The sequence below is a fragment of the Rhinoraja longicauda genome, chromosome 20 (assembly GCF_053455715.1).
Source record: "Rhinoraja longicauda isolate Sanriku21f chromosome 20, sRhiLon1.1, whole genome shotgun sequence".
Taxonomy (NCBI): domain Eukaryota; kingdom Metazoa; phylum Chordata; class Chondrichthyes; order Rajiformes; family Arhynchobatidae; genus Rhinoraja; species Rhinoraja longicauda.
The window spans coordinates 4,267,060-4,284,708 of record NC_135972.1 but is presented as its reverse complement, the minus strand read 5'-3'; the positions used below and the strand labels follow the sequence as shown (position 1 = coordinate 4,284,708).

At 48.0% G+C, this 17,649-nt stretch overlaps 1 protein-coding gene across 3 annotated transcripts in view; it reads left to right on the top strand.

The window, feature by feature from the left end:
* LOC144603344 (uncharacterized) overlaps positions 1-5,484 on the top strand; it is a 40,334-nt gene extending 34,850 nt beyond the window's left edge. The window contains exons 18-19 of one of the 3 annotated variants that reach the window (XM_078416485.1): positions 3,460-3,701; positions 5,054-5,484. In XM_078416485.1, the coding sequence (XP_078272611.1) occupies positions 3,460-3,679 (220 nt within the window). In that variant the 3' untranslated portion in view covers positions 3,680-3,701; positions 5,054-5,484. The remainder of the gene's footprint in view (positions 1-3,459; positions 3,702-5,053) is intronic. The other 2 variants (XM_078416484.1, XM_078416487.1) reach the window with 2 other exon arrangements.
* The last annotated feature ends 12,165 nt before the right edge of the window (positions 5,485-17,649 follow it).

Sequence of the window (17,649 nt, the reverse complement as noted above, 5' to 3'; positions counted from 1 at the left end):
ATTCAATATGATCATGGCTGATCATCCAGAATCATTACCCTGTTCCTGCTTTCTCCCCATATCCCTTGATTCCATTAGCCCTAAGAGCTAAATCTAACTCTCTCTTGAAAACATTCAGTGAATATTGAAGAAGGATACAGCAATGGAGTAACCTTAGTGGGCTGAATGGCCTCATTCTGCTCCTATAACTCAAGAACATTTGACATGATCGGCTTGGGGAGCAGTGGCAAATGGAATTTAATTCAGATTAGTGAGAGGTAATGCTCTTTAGGAGGGCAAGTTTTGTGAGGACAAGGAGAGTAAATGCCAGGGACCTTAGGAGTGTTGGTTTGCAGAGGGATCTTGGGGTGCATGTTCATAGCTCCCTGAGAGTGGCAACACAGGTGGACAGGGTGGTGAAGTAAGCATTCGGCATGCGTGCCTTCATAGGCTGAGGGATTATGCGCAAGTGTTGTGGATATTGTGTTGCTGCTGCACTAAACATCGGTCAGGCCACACCTGAGCATTGGTCACCCCTCAATGGGAAGGATGGCGGAGCAAAAGAGAGAGTGCAGTAAATATTCACAAGGACGTTGCCTGGAATGGAAGTCTATAGTTATAAGAAGAGATTGGATAGACCGGGGTTAATCAATCTGGATTGAAGGAGGCCAAGAGATGTCCAACCAAAAGTTCAGTAACTTCTGAGGGCATAGATAGGGAAGACAGGCAGAATCTTTGATGAGGCCAGCGGTGTCTAGAACTAGGTGGCAAAGGCTTAATGTGAGTGGGGAGAAGGTGGCAAGGGATATGGGGAGGAAGCAGGAGAATGGGGTTGAAAGGGAAAGTTAAATAGACAATAGGTGCAGGAGGAGGCCATTCGGCCCTTCGAGCCAGCACCGCCATTCAATGTGATCATGGATGATCATTCTCAATCAGTACCCCGTTCCTGCTTTCTCCCCATACCCCCTGACTCCGCTATCCTTAAGAGCTCTATCTAGCTCTCTCTTGAATGTATTCAGAGAATTGGCCTCCACTGCCCTCTGAGGCAGAGAATTCCACAGATTCACAACTCTCTGACTAAAAAAGTTTTTCCTCATCTCTGTTCTAAATGGCCTACCCCTTATTCTTAAACTGTGGCCCCTGGTTCTGGACTCCCCCAACAATGGGAACATGTTTCCTGCCTCTAACATGTCCAACCCCTTAATAATTTTATACGTTTCGATAAGATCCCCTCTCATCCTTCTAAATTCCAGTGTAAATCAGCCATGATGGAATGGCGGAGTAGACTTGATGGGCTGAATAGCCCAATTCTGCTCCTAGAACTTATGAAGGTTTTGGTGGATAGCTAGAATCCATGAACCAGATCCTAAAGAGCTACCATCACAAAGTCAAGAAGCAGGTGAAACCAAAGTTAATAACATTGTTGTTACATCTTAGTGAGGAAATGGATGCATTTTCTCATAGTGGGGAAGATTTTCCTGGCAATGAGCTGAGAAATGGAAGCAGGTATTCCCTGGCTCAGGGGGAAGCGTGCATTCATTCATTGATATCAGAATTGGTTGCTATGTTTATTGGTAAACATTGAGATAACAAAAATTAAATACAATATCCCATCGTAATGTCCTTAACTACAGAGGCAGCATCAATATGATTATTATACATACACTGATGTCATACTTTCCATTCTCTCAATGCTTCTTGTGCAGTCTTGCAAAGATCAGAAGGTTCCCAAAATGTAGAGGCAAGAAATTACAAAACTGTGGTAACAAATTAAATCTCTTGCCTTTGATTCTGCTAATTCCGCATTATAAGTTTAAATCCATGTAGAAATAGCTGCCTCGTTTGTACCTGGGTAAGCTTAATTGTGTATGAAATAGGAATGGGCTCAATTAGAGGTTAAAATGCCGAGAAGTCATGGTGCATCAGTTGAATGATGTCCTTCCACCTCATGAACCTGGTGATCAAGCATCTCGACCCGAAATGTAACATCCCTACTCTCCAGAGATGCTGCCTGTCCCGCTGAGTTACTCCGCCTTTTTGTGTCTATCTTCGGTTTAAACCAGCATCTGCAGTTCCTTCCTACACAATATGTTCCTTTGATTAGGTCTTGCTGCTGGTCCCCTGTTACCACGGCAACAAGTGAATAAACCTGCTCTATTACTGAAATGGCCGGGGTTGAGTTTTGCACCAGTTTTGTGCTCGCTTTCATTAGTTTGTAAAATCCAAATGCAGAAGGTTGGTTCTTCTCCATGAAGACTGCAGACTGTTTCGCAACCATGGCCTTCCTCGTCTCTGTCGTGTTGAAGTATTACGATCCTGTGGTGCTGGAGAGGGCACAATTGTGACCCGGTACAGGCGGGACATCTTATCCTGAATGTGTATCACAGCCTAGGGTAAGGAGATGGTGAAGGAGTTAATGGTACGTGTGTGACGTGGATGGAATAACATGTTGTGTGCATATATGGGTAAGAGGAGGCATGAAAAGACAGTGTTTATATTGATGGAGAGATCCCTGACTTATCTAACCAGCTCGTGATGTCTCTTGCCCCATTGCTGAATGGTCTGGGGTCTGCAGATACTCCATAAGCGCTTCTGATGGTGACCAAGTGGATCTGCAGGAGTGTTGATGTTAATTTAGTTTATTGTTGCGTGTACTGAGGTACAGTGAAAAGCTTTTGTTGGGTGCTGACCATCTAACAGAAAGACAATACATGGCTGCAGTCGAGTCATTTACTGTGTGCAGATACATGATAAAGGGAATAACGTTTAGTGCAAGGTAAAGCCAGTAAAGTCCGATCAAAGTTAGTCCGAGGGTCACCAAGATCGTAGTTCAGGAGTGCTCTACAGATGTGGTAGGATGATTCCGTTGACTGATAACAAGTTTGCACCGAAGATAGACACAAATATGCTGGAGTAACTCAGCGGGTCAGGCAGCATCTGTAGAGAAGAGGAATAGGTGATGTTTCGGGTCACAACCCGAGCTCAGGATGTCCCTGCTGGCCCGTCTCCCACTAGGGAACACCTCTCTCTCTCTCTCCCTGTCCTGAGCGGTCATCACCCCAGCTAGCAGCCATTCTCCAGGGTGCAGGCTGGAGCACCACCAACTCAGGAACAGCTTCTTCCCCTCTGTTATCACTCTCCTGGACAGTCCTTCCATAAGCCAGGGTACTGTCCGATTCACCTCCGCCCCATTGTGGACATTGGACTTTGTCTGTGGACACTGGTGAGCTACGATGCTGAGGGCTAGATTCTGCACTCCATCTTCCCCTTAGTTCCGCCTATTTTGAGTTTGGTTTGATTGCGTTTAGATAAAGTATATCAGACCTAATTGGATAGCATGCAAAGCAAAGCTTCTCGCTGTACCTCGCTACACGTGACAATAATAAACCTGAACCCATTGACACATGATACAGAACATGAGTAGTTTCCTGGAGATGTCCGGGTCTTCGTTGCTCAGTAACATTGGGCTTGTCTTTACAGTCTGGCCGCGGGAATCGTCGCTGGGCTGTTGTCGGGGCAGGAGACCCACACTTGTATGAGGATGGGGCTGTTGGCTGCCAGCTACTCGGTCAGGTCCCAGGAAGCCATCTCCACGTCGATCAGCGCCGACAGCGTGAATCCGCAGCGGGTCCTGGAGAACACGTGGCAGAAGCCCCAGTACCACACGGAAAGCAACGCTCCCAGCAGCAGAGGACCATAACGCCCAGCACACCTGCTCCCAGGTACCTGCACCACCATGCTAACTGACCACCATAACGTCCAGCACACCTGCTCCCAAGTACCTGCACCACCATGCTAACAGCACCATAACGCCCAGCACACCGGCTCCCAGGTACCTGCACCACCATGATAACTGACCACCATAACGCCCAGCACACTGGCTCCCAGGTACCTGCACCACCATGCCAACTGAGCCCCGGCTCCCAGGTACTTACACCACCATGCTAACAGCACCGTGACACCCAGCACACCAGCTCCCAGGTACCTGCACCACCATGCTAACTGACCACCATAACGCCCAGCACACCAGCTCCTAGGTACCTGCACCACCATACTAACTGACCACCATAACGCCCAGCACACCTGCTCCCATGTACCTGCACCACCATGCCATCTGAGCAGGGCTACAGTCTGGCACAGTCACCCATCCACCATCTCCTGTACAGTTAAAATCAATAGGTTGTAAATCAGGAAGGTTGTGAAATAAGTGGTCTGCACACTATAAAACGTTTTTACAGTCCATTTGGTTCACCTGAAATTGTTAAAATAACACTTTTGACCCTCCTGAGCTGCCACATTATTCTCCTGCTGGTTTTATAACCATTTGAGGCACAGCTGGTAGAGCCGCTGGCTCACAGCACCAGAGACGCGCGTTCCGTCCTGACCTCAGGTGCTGTCTGTGTGGAGTTTGCACGTTCTCCCTGTGACCAAGTGGGTTTCATCCCAAAGACACGTAGGTTTGCAGGTTAATCGGCCCCCTAGTGTGTAGAGAGTGGATGAGAAAGTGGGATAACTAGGAGCTAGTGTGAACGGGTTATCTGTGGTTGGTGTGTACTCGATAGGCCGAAGGGCCTTTCCATGCTGTGTCTTTCATTCAATTAATCATTTGAAGTGGGCACATTAAATCAGTCAAGACTGGAAATATCTCCTTCTGTTCAAACGACTAAATTAGCCTCGATGTGGGTTCGTGACAAATAGAATCAGAGGAAGGTTGATGAATATGTGTGGATAAGTTGTACTTCTACAGGTTGGGAGAGGGGAAATGGGATTGGGAGAGGGGAAATGGGATTGGGAAAGGGGAAATGGGATTGGGAGAGGGGAAATGGGACCAATGGGTTTGCTCCCCCGTGAACTACAATGGATCAAATTGGGTGATGGGCCTCTGTGTACAATCAAGTGGTATGGGGAGAATGCAGGAATGGGGTACTGATTCTGGATGATCAGCCATGATCATATTGAATGGCGGTGCTGGCTTGAAGGGCCGAATGGCCTATTCTTGCACCTATTTTCGATGTTTCTATGCATGTTTTAAGTATAAAACAGGATGATAATTATCATGGGATTGTCTCTGTAGGAAGTATTCATGATGTATTGGCACCGTAGACCTGGAAAAATAAACCTGATCTTGGAACAAGGACATCTGAAGAAATCCCGTCATTCTGTTGGTGACCACAAAGAATAAATTCAGAATCCACCGTTATCTGCGCGACTTAATCTCGTGTGAAGAAATTACCACCGGAACAGCTGACAACAAGGACTACCCACCCAACAACCTCATTATCAACCTTGGCTCAAAGTTCTAAAAGGCATTATAATAAATACAACAGGCAGAATTGCTCAGATTTATACCATTAGTTCCAATATGCTACTTTTATCCTTCGCGTTGCTGGATAATGTTATTTCAATGATCAATTAATTCAATGTTATTTTAATGTTATTATTGTGCCCTGGTGGAGAGGGTGCTGAGTTAAAGACGATGCTACTGAAATGAACTAACGATTTGGGAAGACAGTTCACTAACCGTGTGGGCGGAAGGCACCGTTTCTATTTGCAGAACTCTCCGCCAAGCTTCCACGTGTGATTGCTCTCCAGGGAAGTGAGAAATGTCCCGTGTGTGAGGGTCTCGAGTCCCCCTGACCAACCGCACACCATCGCTAGCAGCTCTTGATAAAACCACCAGAACCATAGGCATCATGACAATAGACAATAGGTGCAGGAGTAGGCCATTCAGCCCTTCGAGCCAGCACCGCCATTCAATGCGATCATGGCTGATCACTCTCAATCAGTACCCCGTTCCTGCCTTCTCCCCATACCCCCTCACTCCGCTATCCTTAAGAGCTCTATCCAGCTCTCTCTTGAAAGCATCCAACGAACTGGCCTCCACTGCCTTCTGAGGCAGAGAATTCCACACCTTCACCACTCTCTGACTGAAAAAGTTCTTCCTCATCTCCGTTCTAAATGGCCTACCCCTTATTTTTAAACTGTGGCCCCTTGTTCTGGACTCCCCCAACATTGGGAACATGTTTCCTGCCTCTAATGTGTCCAATCCCCTAATTATCTTATATGTTTCAATAAGATCCCCCCTCATCCTTCTAAATTCCAGTGTATACAAGCCCAATCGCTCCAGCCTTTCAACATACGACAGTCACGCCATTCCGGGAATTAACCTAGTGAACCTACGCTGCACTCCCTCCATAGCAAGAATATCCTTCCTCAAATTTGGAGACCAAAACTGCACACAGTACTCCAGGTGCGGTCTCACCAGGGCCCGGTACAACTGTAGAAGGACCTCTTTGCTCCTATACTCAACTCCTCTTGTTATGAAGGCCAACATTCCATTGGCTTTCTTCACTGCCTGCTGTACCTGCATGCTTCCTTTCATTGACTGATGCACTAGGACACCCAGATCTCGTTGAACTCCCCCTCCTCCTAACTTGACACCATTCAGATAATAATCTGCCTTTCTATTCTTACTTCCAAAGTGAATAACCTCACACTTATCTACATTAAACTGCATCTGCCATGTATCCGCCCACTCACACAACCTGTCCAAGTCACCCTGCAGCCTTATTGCATCTTCCTCACAATTCACACTACCCCCCAGCTTAGTATCATCTGCAAATTTGCTAATGGTACTTTTAATCCCTTCGTCTAAGTCATTAATGTATATTGTAAATAGCTGGGGTCCCAGCACCGAACCTTGCGGTACCCCACTGGTCACTGCCTGCCATTCCGAAAGGGCCCCATTTATCCCCACTCTTTGCTTTCTGTCTGTCAACCAATTTTCTATCCATGTCAGTACCCTACACCCAATACCATGTGCCCTAATTTTGCCCACTAATCTATGTGGGACCTTGTCGAAGGCTTTCTGAAAGTCGAGGTACACCACATCCACTGACTCTCCCCTGTCAATTTTCCTAGTTACATCCTCAAAAAATTCCAGTAGATTTGTCAAGCATGATTTCCCCTTCGTAAATCCATGCTGACTCGGAATGATCCCGTTACTGCTATCCAAATGCTTAGCAATTTCGTCTTTTATAATTGACTCCAGCATCTTCCCCACCACTGATGTCAGACTAACTGGTCTATAATTACCCGTTTTCTCTCTCCCTCCTTTCTTAAAAAGTGGGATAACATTTGCTATCCTCCAATCCACAGGAACTGATCCTGAATCTATAGAACATTGAAAAATGATCTCCAATGCTTCCACTATTTCTAGAGCCACCTCCTTAAGTACCCTGGATGCAGACCATCAGGCCCTGGGGATTTATCAGCCTTCAGTCCCATCAGTCTACCCAAAACCATTTCCTGCCTAATGTGGATTTCCTTCAGTTCCTCCATCACCCTAGGTTCTCCGGCCCCTAGAACATTTGGGAGATTGTGTGTATCTTCCTCAGTGAAGACAGATCCAAAGTAACGGTTTAACTCGTCTGCCATTTCTTTGTTCCCCATAATAAATTCCCCTGTTTCTGTCTTCAAGGGACCCACATTTGCCTTGACTATTTTTTTCCTCTTCACGTACCTAAAAAGACTTTTGCTATCCTCCTTTATATTATTGGCTAGTTTACCCTCGTACCTCATCTTTTCTCCCCGTATTGCCTTTTTAGTTAACTTTTGTTGCTCTTTAAAAGAGTTCCAATCCTCTGTCTTCCCACTCTTCTTTGCTATGTTATACTTCCTCTCCTTAATTTTATGCTGTCCCTGACTTCCCTTGTCAGCCACAGGTGTCTCTTACTCCCCTTAGAGTCTTTCCACCTCTGCATTTCTCATTTCTATCCATACTGACCTGTCTTCATTGGTTCATTCACACCCAGGTGTAAAGCCGAATAAAGAGTGTACATTGAAAACAAAATTCTCCACTCTTCCCCTTCAGAAAAGATGTATTTGTAAACTTCCAGACTAAAGTCGGAGCTTTTCCACAGGGATGGATGTAAATGATCCATATGCTGCTTGTAGATAATCCGCCTGCGCTGGTTTAGGTGGCATTGGATGCACCCAACATTGTAACCTCTCGGCGGGATTGGAAAGGGAGACACCCTGGAACATTGTGGACATCTCTTGCTTCATCTAATGTAGAAACAAGGAACTGCAACTGCTGCTTTACAAAAGAAGACACCGTGTGCTGGAGTAACTCAGGGTAATCTGGTTACAACAGGGGCAAGGGCTGGGGTGGAGGGAGGTTGCTGTGTGTGGGGGAGGGATAATGGGCCTCAGAGGGTTTAGTCTTTTTACAACTGGTGAGGGCTGGGGTAAGTCTGAAGAAGGGTTCCGACCCGAAACGTTGCCTATCCGTGCTCTCCAGCGATCCTGCCTGACCTGCTGAGTTACTCCAGCACTATGTGTCTTCCTTCTCTCGCTCCATCTCCTGTTGATCTCAGGCTCCAGTGCTTCCCCGCTGGTGATCAAGTCTGTTTCTAGGCACTGCTCACCACACGTACAGAAGTCTCTTTAAATGCCGACCCTCTGCGAAACCCCCTCCCGCAGCAAAGTGGATAATCAACGATGCTCAAAGGGCAAGAAATGCTCGCCTTGTCCCGGAACTAACGAGCTGGAATGCCAGGTGTTATTCTGCTGAAGTGAGTCGTGTTTCCAACGTGTTGCTGGGAAGGCAGTGGAGGCCAGTTCGTTGGATGCTTTCAAGAGAGAGCTGGATAGAGCTCTTAAGGATAGCGGAGTGAGGGGGTATGGGGAGAAGGCAGGAACGGGGTACTGATTGAGAGTGATCAGCCATGATCGCATTGAACGGCGGTGCTGGCTCGAAGGGCTGAATGGCCTACTCCTGCACCTATTGTCTATTGATATTGGACCCCAGGAAAATGAGTTTGTGGAGAGCCTCCGAGATGGATTCTTAGAGCAGTTTGTACTGGAGCCGACCAGGGAGAAGGCAATTCTGAATTTAGTGTTGTGTAATGAATCTGATTTGATAAGGGAACTCAAGGTAAAAGAGCCATTAGGAGGCAGTGATCATAATATGATGTTTTAATCTACAAATTGAGAGGGAGAAGGGAAAATCGGAAGTGGATAGCAAAGGGGATTACAGAGGCATGAGGCAGGAGCTGGCCAGATTTGACTGGAAGGACGCCCTAGCAGGGAAGACGGTGGAACAACAATGGCAGGTATTCCTGGGAATAATGTAGAAGTTGCAGGATCAATTCATCCTAAAGAGGAGGAAAGATTCTAAGGGGGGGAAGAGGCACCCGTGGCTGACAAGGGAAGTCAAGGACAGCATAAAAATAAAAGAGAAGAAGTATAACATAGCAAAGAAGAGTGGGATGCCAGAGGATTGGGAGTCTTTTAAAGAGCAACAGAAGATAACTAAAAAGGCAATACGGGGAGAAAAGAAGAGGTTCGAAGGTAAGCTAGCCAATAATATAAAGGAAGATAGTAAAAGTTTCTTTGGTATGTGAAAAGCAAAAAAAAAAGTTAAGGCAAATGTGGGCCCCTTGAAGACAGAAGCAGGGGAAATTATTATGGGAACAAGGAAATGGCAGACGAGTTGGATCTGTCTTCACTAAGGAAGATACAAACAATCTCTCAGATGTTCTAGTGGCCAGAGATCCTAGGGTGACGGAGGAACTGAAGGAGATTCACATTAGGCAGGAAATGGTGTTGGGTAGACTGATGGGACTGAAGGCTGATAAATCCCTAGGGCCTGATGGTCTGCATCCCAGGGTACTTAAGGAGGTGGCTCCAGATATCGTGGATGCATTGGTGATCATTTTCCAATGTTCTATAGATTCAGGATCAGTTCATGTGGATTGGAGGGTAGCTAATGTTATCCCATTTTTTAAGAAAGGAGGGAGAGAGAAAACAGGAAATTATAGACCAGTTAGTCTTACATCAGTGGTGGGGAAGATGCTGGAGTCAATTATAAAAGTCAAAATTGCTGAGCATTTGGATAGCAGTAACAGGATCGTTCCGAGTCAGCATGGATTTACGAAGGGGAAATCATGCTTGACTAATCTTCTGGAATTTTTTGAGGATGTGACTAGGAAAATGGACTGGGGAGATCCGGTGGATGTGGTGTACCTCGACTTTCAGAAAGCATTCGACAAGGTCCCACATAAGAGATTAGTAGGCAAAATTAGAGCAAATGGTAGTTGGGGTAGGGTACTGACATGGATAGAAAATTGGATGACAGACAGAAAGCAAAGAGTGGGGATAAATGGGTCCCTTTCAGAATGGCAGGCAGTGACTAGTGGGGTACCGCAAGGCTCGGTGCTGGGACCGCAGCTATTTACAATATACATTAATCACTTGGGGATTAAAAGTAACATTAGGAAATTTGCAGATGACACAAAGCTGGGTGGCAGTGTGAACTGTGAGGAAGATGCTATGAGGTTGCAGGGTGACTTGGACAGGTTGTGTGAGTGGGCGGATGCATGGCAGATGCAGTTTAATGTGGATAAGTGTGAGGTTATCCACTTTGGTGGTAAGAATAGGAAGGCAGATTATTATCTAAATGGTGTCAAGTTAGGAAAAGGGGATGTACAACGAGATCTGGGTGTCCTAGTGCATCAGTCACTGAAAAGAAGCATGCAGGTACAGCAGGCTGTGAAGAAAGCCAATGGAATGTTGGCCTTCATAACAAGAGGAGTAGAGTATAGGAGCAAAGAGGTCCTTCTGCAGTTGTACAGGGCCCTAGTGAGACCGCACCTGGAGTACTGTGTGCAGTTTTGGTCTAAATTTGAGGAAGGATATTCTTGTTATTGAGGGCGTACAGCGTAGGTTTACTAGGTTAATTCCCGGAATGGTGGGACTGTCGTGTGTGAAAGACTGGAGCGACTAGACTTGTATACACTGGAATTTAGAAGGATGAGAGGGGATATTATTGAAACATAGAAGATTATTAAGGGGTTGGACACGTTAGTGGCAGGAAACATGTTCCCAATGTTGGGGGAGTCCGGAACCAGGGGCCACTGTTTAAGAATAAGGGGTAGGCCATTTAGAACGGAGATGAGGAAAAACCTTTTCAGTCAGAGAGTTGTAAATCTGTGGAATTCTCTGCCTCAGAAGGCAGTGGAGGCCAATCCTCTGAATGCATTCAAGAGAGAGCTAGATAGAGCTCTTCAGGATAGCGGAGTCAGGGTGTATGGAGAGAAGGCAGGAACGGGGTACTGATTGGGAATGATCAGCCATGATCACATTGAATGGCGGTGCTGGCTCGAAGGGCTGAATGGCCTCCTCCTGCACCTATTGTCTATTGAAATAATTATCAACGGGCTGACCAAATGGTAACCGACTCGCTGCTGAGGGGAATGCAGAGGCCGAGGGTCGCGTTGGAGAGGTCATAAGTGATAGGAGTAGAATTAGACCATTCGGCCCATCAAGTCTGCTCCGCCATTCGATCATGGCAGATCTATCTCTCCCTCTCAACCCCATTCTCCTGCCTTCTCCTCATAACCCCTGAAACATGAGAGGAATGGATCGGATAGATGCACAGAATCTCTTGCCCAGAGTAGGGGAATCGAGGACCAGAGGACATAGGTTTGAGGTGAAGGGGAAAAGATTTTGTGGGGTATGTGGGGTAACGTGTGGAATATGTGGGGTAACTTTTTCCACACAAAGGGTGGTGGGTGTATGGAACGAGGAGCTAGTTGAGGCAGAGACCATCCCAGCATAACGTTGGAATACCTGATACAGTTACCTAAGAAACAGTTAGACAGATACAGGGTTGGAGGGATATGGGCCAAACGCAGGCAGGTGGGACGAGTGCAGCTGGGACATGTTGGGCCGAAGAGCCTATTTCCACGCTGTGTCGCAATTACTCTACGATCTATACTTATCAACAATCTATCTCTGCCTTTCAAATATCCAGACTTGACCTCCACCTGTCTGTGGCGATGATTTGCACAGATTCACCAGCCGGAGGACGGCAGATGCCGGGTGAGGTTGAGGTGGGTCTGTCAGTAGGTGACTGGGAGGAGCGGTGCCTCCACTATATCACGGACACTCCTGAGCCACCGCCTCACAGCCTCGCCGCACAGCCCGAGCAGAAGGAGCCTCGCCGGCCGGGTGGCTCCGCTCCGCTCCGCTGCGAGATGCACAGAGTCAGGGTGAAGCCTTGCACCTTTGCACTGCTTCTGCTGTGGCTGGGCAGCGCCCCGGCCGCTCCCCCCATCCCCCCCATCCCCATCACCCCCTCCACCCCCTCCACCCCTACCAACCCCACCACCCTCTCTATCCTCACCACCCCCTCCATCCCCACCACCCCCTCCATCCCCACCACCCCCTCCATCCCCACCACCCCCTCCATCCCCACCACCCCCTCCATCCCCACCACCCCCTCCATCCCCACCACCCCCTCCATCCCCACCACCCCCTCCATCCCCACCACCCCCTCCATCCCCACCACCCCCTCCATCCCCACCACCCCCTCCATCCCCACCACCCCCTCCATCCCCACCACCCCCTCCATCCCCACCACCCCCTCCATCCCCACCACCCCCTCCACCCCCTCCATCCCCACCACCCCCTCCATCCCCACCACCCCCTCCATCCCCACCACCCCCTCCATCCCCACCACCCTCTCTATCCTCACCACCCCCTCCATCCTCACCACCCCCTCCATCCCCACCACCCCCTCCATCCCCACCACCCCCTCCATCCCCACCACCCCCTCCACCATCCCCACCACCCCCTCCACAGGCGGCTGGAGCCGGGCCGGGAGACGGGCAGTCGGCATCGCTGAACCGTCTCATCTCAACAGGACGGAACGGAACGGGAGCCCCGAACATCATCAACTGCGAGTCCTCGCCTACCTGAGGGGTCACGGCTCGTTCAACTCGGACACGGTAATAACCAACTCGGAGATATTGCTCCTCATATTTCACTTGGGCATCTTACAGTGTAGGGGAAATGTTGGCCCATATCCCTCCAAACCTGTATCTGTCTAACTGTTTCTTAGGTAACTGTATCAGGTATTCCAACGTTATGCTGGGATGGTCTCTGCCTCAACTACCTCCTCGTTCCATCCACCCACCACTCTTTGTGTGGAAAAAGTTACCCCACATATTCCAGCGGCGTGAACATTGCCGGCTCTAACCTCAAGCAACCCTGACTTTGCTTCTCTCTCCATCCCTCCCCCATCCGAGTTCTCCAGCTAGTTTGACTGCCCTGATTAAATCTTCGTTGGCATCTTCCACAAGCGAACGACGATCTATTGTACATCTCCTTCAACCCCGTCCCCTTTGATCTGTGTTTTCACACCTTGCCCCTCCCTATCTCTGTGTCTCCCTCTCCCCTGACTCTCAGTCTGAAGAAGGATCTCAACCCGAATCGTCACCCATTCCTTCTCTCCAGAGACGCTGCCTGTCCCGCTGAGTTACTCCAGCATTTTGTGTCTCTCCGAGATATTGGAGTTAGCATTGACTTCTAAAACATACGAATATATTTCTACCGTTAGAAGAGTAACATCCGTCGAGATGGTGAGTTATTTTATGCAATAACTGAACCTCCGTGCACTTTCTCTTCATGTCTAACATCCTCCTCTCTGGCCAGGGGTCACCTGCGGTTGGTTGGTCGCCGTTAGATTTCCCACGCGATTTATTGGCCCCGGGAATTGTAAAGTCCAGGATCGCGTGCAGTTGTTGCTGTAATATCTCAAACTGCCCCAATCATCACCAACCTCCACATCCATCTGTTCCTGGGGCCCTGTTAGAATCGAGTCCCCATCAGTCTGAAGAAGGGTCCCGACCTGAAACGTCACCTATCCGTTCTCCAGAGGTGCTGGCTGACTCACTGAGTTACTCCAGCACCTTCTGTTTTTCGCATTAACCAGCATCTACACCTTGTTTCTACCCCCCACCAACCCCCACCCCCCCCCCCACCCCACCCCACCACCTCGATGTTGCATCTGAAGAAGGGCCCCGACATGAAACGTCACCCATTCCTTCTCTCCAGAGATGCTGCCTGACCCGCTGAGTTACTCCAGCATTTTGTGACTATCCTCGGTGTAAACCAGCGTCTGCAGTTCCTTCCCACACTAATCCAAGCTAAAGTTGCTCCAGCACTTTGTGTGTTTGTTCCATCCACGCTTCCTTCTACGGGGTTCAGTATTGAGGACACGGTCGCGGGGAGCCAAGTCTCTCATGTTCCAGTGAGCGGAGCTCCCCTCTGAATGTGATGTTATCATCCTTTCTCAGAGCCAGTGTGCTGGTGTTGACTCGAGGCCGTGCAGCGACGCCTCTCAGTGTCGAGGCTGCCTGGGCCTCTACTCCTGCAACATCCCGCTGGCAAAGTGCCAACTGAAAAGCGTCACAAGGAAGTCAGGTAGAGTTCATGCCGGACACGTACCCACAACTGTAATGGCCCACAGAAAGCTGGAGTAACTCAGCGGGTCAGGCAGCATCTCTGGAGAGAAGGAATGGGTGATGTTCCGGGTCGAGACCCTTCTTCACCCATTCCTTCTCTCCAGAGATGCTGCCTGACCCGCTGAGTTACTCCAGCACTTTGTGTCTACCTTCGATTTTACCAGCATCTGCATTGTTTTCCCTGCACTGTAATGGCCCATCTCATGCTGTTCCACACAGATTAAGCGGCGTTATTTTACCTTGTTCCACACGGTTTCATCTGACCTTCCTCTCGCCGTCTCGCAATTTAATCACTTATCTCACACTGCCTCGGTTTAATTAGACCCCTCACGTTGTCCCACAGAGTTTAATGGCACCTTACTCACATTGTCCCGCACGGTTTCATCAGACCCGTCTCACCCTGTCCCATCTCACCCTGTCCCATCTCACCCTGTCCCACACGGGTTAATGAGCGCTACTCACCCTGTCCCATCTCACCCTGTCCCATCTCACCCTGTCCCATCTCACCCTGTCCCATCTCACCCTGTCCCATCTCACCCTGTCCCATCTCACCCTGTCCCATCTCACCCTGTCCCATCTCACCCTGTCCCATCTCACCCTGTCCCATCTCACCCTGTCCCACACGGGTTAACTGTTCCTGTTCCACCCACAGATGGGTTCATGGAGACTCTGCAGCAACACTGGGTGAGCGCTTGGCCCAATTGAGCGCCGGTGACGGACTCCGTGAAGAGATTGGTTCCAGGGCAAGGAGGTTTCTTGTTTGTAAACAGGGGCAAACTGCTTCTGGGAGTGAACATGATATTGGGAGCTCTGGACCAGGCAATGAACGTTTGGCAGCGAAGTGGCGGCGATTCCTGCTCACCCCGGTCCGCACACACACGAGCAACGACCTGTCCGGCGACAACAGTCCCCGCGGCCGCCTGGCAGCAGCTCAATATCGGCCCCGCACCCTGGATACTCACGCTGCCAAACCCCGACCCACGGACATCAACGACAAGAAAACCAGAAACCATTTAAAATTAAACATTGAACCATTCCATGTAGTGCCGGGGGTGGTGGAGGCAGTCACGATAGTGGCGTGTAAGAGGCTTTTAGACAGGCACATGGATATAGAGAGAATGGAGGAACGTGGATCAGAGGTCGTCAGGGCAGATTAGTTTAACTTGGTATCATGTTCGGCACGGGTATAGTGGGAACAAAGAACTGCAGATGCTGGTTTACCAAGGAAAGATATGAAGTGCTGGAGTAACTCAGCAAGTCAGGCAGCATCCCTGGACAACATGGGTAGGTGACGCTTCGAGTTGGGACCCTTCCTTCAGGTTAAAATGTAGAAACAAGGAACTGCAGATGCAGGTTTACCAAGTAAAGGCACATGAAGAGGGATCCCGACCAGATGCATCACCCATCCATGTTCTCCAGAGATGCAGCACCCATCCATGTTCTCCAGAGATGTATCACCCATCCATGTTCTCCAGAGATGCAACCCGACCCACTCCAGCACTCTGTCTGCACTGTTCCATGTTATACAAAGGGAGTGTCACACACTGATCGAAGCAGGAGCTCACACATCAAAGTTATAAACTTTAAAAGTCCTTATTTTGAAATATTCATGCAATAAAACAAATGAATTTAAGCAGTAATCAATGCTAGCCATATTAAGTTTCACAGACACAGTGGACATAATGTTACGATTGTTCTGCATATTTTATAGAACTAATGTGCAAAAAGCATAAATACAGATCAGATGATGTGCTTGCCGCTTGATGGGATGAACATAGACTGCCCCTGTGGTTGTGGGGATGGTGAGGGTACCTTCAGCAAACCCCTACGCTGCATCCTTGCACAAGTCCCCGACTAGCTCCAATGCAGTACTGATGGTATCTGGCCTCCATCCACACACATGAACTCCATGCTTTAAATGTTCATAGGTTCTAGAAGCAAAATTAGGCCATTCGGCCCATCAAGGTCTACACTGCCATTCAATCGTGGCTGGTGTATCTTTCCCTCCTAACCCCAGTCTCCTGCCTTCTCCCTATAACCATAGACACCTGTGCTGATCAAAAATCTGTCGATCTCTGCCTTAAAAACATCAATTGATGGCAATGAATTCCACAGATCCACCACCCTCTAAAGAAATTCCTCCTTATCTCCTTTCTGAAGGTATGTCCTTTTATTCTAAGGCCATGGCCTCTGGTCTTATACTCTCCCATTAGTGGAAACACCCTCTCCTCATGCACTGTGTCCAGGCCACATTGTCTATTGTTCTTTGAAGCTTGTGTGTAAAGGCTCACTTCAGAATGAGTGCTCTGACCAAAGGTGCCTTTATTAATTTCTGTGCACTAATAAATATATTCAGTTACTAACTTTACAAAAAAGGGACTTACAATGTAATGTCAAACAATTATTTTGTTTAAGATACAATCACTCCTGAAATAAAATTGATAAATATATTTCTTGTGTCATTTTTTGGAAAATCTGTGATCATGACTGTGTTTCAAGGTGCAGAGAATAAAGAGATGTGGAAAATCATCAAATGAGGAAATCTGTCAGTTCTGATTCCACAATATAAGCACACAGCATCATTACAGATCAGCCTTAATGACTTCAGGTGATGCTTTGGGTGGAAACCCTGCTTCCTTAGCATTGCATTGGTGAGTCATACAACACAACAGAATGACCCTTCAGCTCACGATGCCAAGACCAACTCTCATCTATCTGCCTGCACATAACCATTAGCCTCTAAATCACCAGTATTGTATCTGCCTCCACCACTACCCCTGGCAGCATGTTCCAGACACCCATCACCCTCTGTAAAAAAAAACAGCCCTGCAAATCTCCTTGAAACTTTGCCCGTCTCACCTTAAAGCTCAGCCCTCTAGTCTTGGATTTTCCCATCCTGGGGGAAAGGGGTTCTGGTCATTTTAAATGACATGATCAAATTCTGAAATGGACCTTAATCTTAGAATAATTGACACATTTTTCATCCATTAATCTAAGCCGGAGAAACTCTATGCTGTGTTGGAACTCTCTTCCCACGTGAAAAACTAAGTATTTTCTTACAATAATGACACAATTTAACGATTTATTTTGAAGTCTATCACCTCATTATTGTTCAAAACCTCAAACTGAATTTATATTTAATTAAAACACAAACTGCTGGTGTAACTCAGCAGGTCAAGCAGCATCTGTGGAGGGAATGGACAGGTGTTTTGGATCGGAACCCTTCTTCAGACATTTTATATTTAATTACGTTCTCTTTGTTCACCAAAGATAGCCTGGCTGTTACATTAAAGATCTGTCTTCAATTTAGCACTATCAGCAGTTTTTGCCAATGAAGAGTGTTTATTTCAGTATTCAA